This window comes from Centropristis striata, chromosome 17, assembly GCF_030273125.1.
Source record: "Centropristis striata isolate RG_2023a ecotype Rhode Island chromosome 17, C.striata_1.0, whole genome shotgun sequence".
Lineage (NCBI taxonomy): Eukaryota > Metazoa > Chordata > Actinopteri > Perciformes > Serranidae > Centropristis > Centropristis striata.
Genome location: NC_081533.1, coordinates 11515358 through 11521864, shown reverse-complemented (window position 1 = coordinate 11521864; position 6507 = coordinate 11515358). Strand labels below are relative to the sequence as shown.

At 39.4% G+C, this 6507-nt stretch overlaps 1 protein-coding gene across 1 annotated transcript in view; it reads right to left on the bottom strand.

Moving 5' to 3' along the window:
• The window catches only part of LOC131990200 (macrophage mannose receptor 1-like), a 5883-nt gene extending 1062 nt beyond the window's left edge, over nucleotides 1-4821 (bottom strand). The window contains exons 1-3 of the mRNA XM_059355595.1: nucleotides 4703-4821; nucleotides 3306-3451; nucleotides 2021-2267 (exon numbers count right to left, since the gene is read on the bottom strand). Of these exons, the coding sequence (XP_059211578.1) occupies nucleotides 2021-2267; nucleotides 3306-3451; nucleotides 4703-4821 (512 nt within the window). The remainder of the gene's footprint in view (nucleotides 1-2020; nucleotides 2268-3305; nucleotides 3452-4702) is intronic.
• Nucleotides 4822-6507: the final 1686 nt, after the last annotated feature.

Below are 6507 nucleotides of genomic sequence, written 5' to 3'. Positions count from 1 at the left end.
TTCAACATTTTAACATAAATCTATCTTTATCTTTATGATGTTTTGTAGAGCTACAAGCTACATTTGCAAATGTTTTTGAATAACTTAAACAAGTTGCTGTCAATGAACAATTTAAATAACCGGTTGCTTGATTTACTCTAATGATACAGTATGTGTGTTATCAGGTGTGGCTATGGAGAGTGGTTTGCAAAGCATCCATGCATGGCTGTCTCGGAATGGCAGCAATGCAAATAAGCAAAGACAAAGACACACTACATTTGACTGGAAGACCTGTCTTTTCACTTTGGATACATTTGCAAAATTATTGCAAAAGAGTCTGGTCTGAATGGAAAGCCAACAGAGCACGCCATCTGCCCTCTCGGTCTATTCCAAAAGCTTGGACGTTCATCATGAAGCAACTTTCTTTATCTTGTAACCTTGAAAAGAAATCCATGATGTTATTGTACAGTAATATACTAAACATGCACATAGAAAGACTGGGCTTTTATAGGAGGTTAAAGGTTTTGAGTAAAGAGAGTTTGAGTAAAGATAATTATGAGAGAGGGCATCATGTTAATGAAAAATCCCACCAGCTAATTAATATTGTTTATGTCGAGCTGTGCTGAGTGACACCTGCTCATTCAAATACCTTGCCCTGATTCAGAGCATAAACTAAAGTGTCCATGTCAGTGTAGAGGCTATCATTCCAGGGTCCTATGTTCCCCAATTCCTCATATATGCACTCCCAGGGTACCATGTTCCCTAGCTCTATATAGCACATAATGTTAAAATTAAAAAAAATATGCTCCCAGCTTAATATGACAAGGGTTAGGGTTATCAGGATATAATCTATTAAATATTTTAACTCCAAACAGGTCTAATTTGAGCTGAACAAAATAAGAGGGTTAATGCTTGTTAATAGAAAAATGAACTGGGGAAAATAGGACCCAGGGATCTTAGGGCCCTTGGAAGTTGGGACCCAAGTTACCTAGAGCCCTGGAGATATGAGGCCTTGGGTACCATAGAAACATATGAGTTTTAGAACATAAGGCCTTGGGAACATTTGAGCATGGAAACATAGGATCCTTGGAACATATGACTTTGGAAACATACAGCCCTGGATAAAAAATTGGGCCAGACATATGACCATGTTATAATAAAAGATCTGGGAACATATGAGCCTTGGGGTCTTTGGGAACATACAACCAGTAGTCTGGGACCAGCAGACCTTGGGAAGTTAGGACCCTAAGACCCTGGGAACATAGGACCATGGGAACATAGGATCCTGGGAATATAGGACACTGGAAACTTACAACTAGTCATAATAATAATCAATTGAGTATCAATTAATGATCGTTAAGAATTTGATCGATCACGTGGAATTTTTAACCGATCCGTCTATTTATTTTATTTTATCTCTGACTGCGTTTCAGTATCACTGAACTGAAACACGCCCGAGTGTTCAGTTCTGCAGCCGTACATGAATAAGCCAATGAAGAATTAAGTTGTATGAAGCTACAGTTTGCAAACTGAAAGTTGCAAAAACAATTATAAAACACACAGAAATACAAGAGTATTAATTTGAGCAGAACTAGCTTAATGTATCACACCTTGCTAACATGAATTACTAGGTTTAACTTGATCCAAAACTTATTTAAACACAAAACACACTTAAAAATGCAAGATTACCGTGAAAGCTAACCTCATACCTCTTCGGGGGCTAAAACATAAAACATTGAATTCCTTGACGTTATCTCTACAGGATAACCTCACTTGAGTTAGTTTTACGATCGGCAGAAAATCTCTTTTTGTCCTTTCAAAATAAAAGCATCTGCTATCAAAACAGGCCTTTGCATAGTATTGTATATATATATATATTTTATTTTGCCCATGTATGCATGCCGTGATTGATCGAATTGATCGTTAATGTTATAGATAATCGAGCTGGCAGGTTTCTTCCAAATGCCCATCCCTACTTCCGACCCTAGGACCCTGGCAACATAGGGCCCAGGGAACATAGATACAATCCTATGTAATGTACCTGCGCAACCCCAGCCAAACATGGTGTGTGAGGGGGAAAGGACTGGTGATCAGCAGCTGCTCCACCTCTCTCTGCTCTTCCAGGCTGCGGAGGCGAAGCAGGTCCCAGTGGTGGCGTCTACAGAAGAACAGAGCATCGGACCAGCAGAGCCTCTCTCCCACCACCATCACATTCCTGCCACCCAGCAGTTTACCCACACTGGGAGGAGGCGGAGGCGTAGGCAGAGATGGAGTGATTACTTCTGGCACTGCAGTGAAAGAATGTTGTTAGGTTTCAGTTGGCTCGATTCATGTTTGATACTTTGTTTTTCTTTTTTTTTAACAGGCTTGTCTTGAAACCTAAGTTGCTGGGGCAGTTTTGGTTCCAGAATGGGAAGTGAAGAAAGAATGACACTAAAAGGCAGACAACCAGGACCTGTATGTGTAGCCAAAGAGGTAAAAGCAAAAGTAATTGTTGCTCATGAGCTAAAACAGTTGGCTTCAGAAACCAACAATGTTAGTACCAAAACTACTTGAGACGTAATCCAGTTTTTGACAGCGGTGGAAGCAGTACAACCCTCATTCCTAAAATGTTAAGACACTAAAATGTAGTAATACAATGATTTGTAAATCCTTCGCAACCTACATTCAATTGAATACAAAGACAATATATATAATGCTCATATTCCTTAACCTTTTATAAATATGTATACTATTTCTTTTTGATGCATTCTGTTTTTATATAGCTTTACACAGCATTCAAGCATTTTTGGAATCATGGTTTTAATCAGATAGTTTACTTAAGTAGAAGTGGTGGTGATGAGTCTGTGTTTTATTGGGATAAAATTATTTATCGCCTCAGAGAGGGTATAGAACATATAGAACTTATAGTCTAGGCATCAATTGGTAGAGAGTGTACTCGAAATCTCCACCACTGATGTTGCAAAATAGGGGTATATTTTTTAGATATTTTCAGTTTTATTTTGCATTATTATTTTTCAGTATTCTATATTTTTTCCCATTGTATATTATGCAAAGCACTTGCATTTCTTGTATAAAAGGTACTTCTTCTTCTTATTATTATTATTATTATTATTATTATTATTATTATTATTTGTATTATTATTATTATTATTATTACGGTGTTTAATAAATTACTAAAAAATGACTAAATAAATGTGGAGGAATAAAAAGTATAATACTTGCCTCCAAAATGTAGTGGAGTAGAAATAAAAAGTAGCATGAAATGGAAATACTCAAGTAAAGCAAGTCTTGTTTGAAATTTTGATTAACATAAACGAGCATACCTGTGGGAGAAGCAAACACCTGCACTTCACAGAGTGACAGAATCTGCCAGAGTTTTGGAATTGTCACCGTGACGTAACGACCTTCCACGTCTCCACATATGAAGGTGTGCTCTCTTGAATCCACTACTTTTGGGACAGTACCACATCTGATGGAAAGAGAGAAACATAACAGATATAAGTTTTATTAAACAAATACACTGGTGTCATTTGAGCTCCACAAGCATTTTTTCTAAAATATGATAAAGGCTGTGCTTTATTGTGTTGTTGTGCGGGTAAATCAGCAGAAACATCAACTCTAATTTTTGACTGACTGCCGAGGTCAGCCCTACAAACGGGTGTGTATGTGACTGTGGTGCAACAGCACTATAGTTAACTAGTTAACCACTAACTGGGAGCAACACTTGAGTGAGATGTGATCAGCGTATATGGGATCTATCTTGCAATCCACACTGACTACTTCTACAGTCACACAAATATACCACTGTACATGTGTTCTGGACTTATTTTCCACATGTTCATTGATTCATCAAGACTCCCAGTCTGTCTGTGAGCTTCTATTCACTCACTACGGTGGCAGACAGACCACAAATAGCAGTATACAGTGACTGGCTAAATATACTGATTTACTTCATGTCAGCGTCATGGGAAGAAATCAACGAGTATTGATTGATTGATTGATTGATTGATTGATTGATTGATTGATTGATTGATTGATTGATTGATTGATTGATTGATTGTAGTAAGTGAGGGGAATCTGCATGTAGTGAAACAGGAACAAAAACAGACCGGGAGTCTTGATCAATGAACGTAGGTGCGGTTAATAAGTTCAAAACACACATACAGTGGGCTGGTCCGTAGCGTAGTGGTTTACACAGGCGCCCCATGTATAGAGGCTACAGTCCTCGCTGCGGTGGAGCCGGGTTCGAAGCTCCCTTTCCCGCATGTCTTCCCCTCTGTCACCCCCTTTCTACCTGTCTCTCACTTTCAATAAAGCATGTAAAATGCCAAAAAAATAATCTTTAAAAAAAAACAAAAAAAAAAACACACATACAGTGAGATATGTGTAATTTACACTGCGATCTGAGCAGAAAACGCTTCACAAACACCAAAAAAAATAGACATGAGGCACACAAAACGCAAAACACATCAAGTGTGTATTGGCCATGAGGTTAATTATATAATTTAATAATTAATAATATTACCTGTTTGTATTCCTGGTGCAAAAGCATACTAACTAGAAAATATTCACACCATTGACACTAACAATAACTATTCCTGTAACACATTGCCCTACAAAATTGCAAAACCGAATTGCCCAAATACAGTCAGCCTTATAGTAGGTTTTGACCTAGTCTTGTTAACTGATTTTTAATTGTTGGTAGATATTTATGCCTTACGTGTGCAATGTGAAGGCAAAGGATGACAGGGTGTTCCGAATCTTGATCTCCGCCCCCTGAAGCCATAAATGTTTACCATCTTGTCTGTTGATGATGGTGACAGCACTAATTTTGTGCATAGCCAACAAGTCTACTCTCCAGTAGGGATAATGCTGTAGAAGTGTAGTGCTACAGCATCCTTCCAAAGACAATCCACTTTTACACCCACTGACAGCATTAGAGGCTATCTCTAAAAGAAAAAACGTTGACTGTGTGGCTGGTTTCTGTAAGGCAACATTTAGAAGAGGCTCCACTAAAGTGAAAGAAAAGAGAAATTAATCAGCACAACATTGTTACGTTTCAATGAATCAAAGTCAGTCTGTTAGTCAGCTGTACCTGCTGGGGCAGCATACACCTCCACTTCACACAGGGTAAGAATCTTCCTATTTCCCGGAATAATCACATTTACAAAGCGACCCTCCATGCTGCCTCCATCACAGTGGAATGTAATGGTTTTACCCGCTCTGATGTGGGAGATGGAAGCACACCTGACAGGGACGGAGAAGGGGCAATAGTTGTGGTTATCTCACAGGTTGCAGGTAATATAAAGCCCTGAAATCTCAAAATGAGTCCACATTTTTAAGTCTTCTCTCAATAGTTGAATTTTCCCATTGTGGGACTAAGAAGGGAATCTTAAAACAATTCCTTAAAAAAGCTACTTTTCCCTCTAGTGAGCCGCTATGGGTGTGGCTTTGGAGAGAAGATCTGCCCAAGATCCACCCAACTTTACCGGTTAGCAGCTCAGGTAGCGGCTCAGAAAGTACCTGCCTCAGGTAGCTGCTTTTCTGAGCCGCTACTAACTAGTCGACGCTGATTGGGTGAGGTTGAGGCGGCAATTTTTGTGCATGCGTGATTCATTTGCAGACTGAATGCTGAGGGGTTAACATCTCCTGCTCTGCTGACTGCAGCTGGAAGAGATAGCTGCAGGAGGACTTTGGGACTGTGCCTGCTATACAGATATATTTTTTAGGGGAGTATATAACATGTTTCTATACCATAGTCTGCAGAGAACACCTCCACTTCGCATAGAGTAAGAATCCTCTGTTCTCCTGGGAGAAGTACTGTGACGTAGCGTCACATCTACTTCTCTGCAACTTTTCAAGTTGTAGGACTAGTAGCGGGACGAAATTGCGTCCAGAAGAGGAAGAGGAAAAAATCCACAGTATAACAGTATTGCTGTATGGGACCAGTGTTGGGTGCGATTGCCCCGAGGCCCTAATTACTTGGCATAGAGTCCCTGTTTAACTGGTGATTGATTACCCCGCCCCTTTTGATTAGCCACGCCCCTTTTTACTAACTAATGAACCGTTTGGTGTCAGATTATTTGGCATAGAGTCCCTGTTTAACTGGTGATTGAAAACCCCGCCCCTTTTGATTAGCCACGCCCCCTTTTACTAACTAGTGAACCGTTTGTCCTAGAGACTTGTATGAGGTGTCAGCGTACTCAGCAGAAAGTCCCTGTGTAATCCCCGCCCCTTTCGATAAGCCACAAGAATGACGGTCCAGAGGCAAGCACACAATCAAAATTTCTTTCGAAATTTTCTAGTTTCCTTAGAAATCCACCTCTTCTCCAAGTATCTCATGTATTAAATTAGCTTTATTAAAAAGATGGTCTTTTGAAGGCGGTTCTTGCAGTAGCCGGTGCTTTATATAACACTGTTTTGATATCACAAATGGATTTTAATCAAATGCATGAATAAACATGCAAGAGCATAATCCTGCAACAACACAAATGTCATCAACCTGTCTATGCAAATGTAACATAG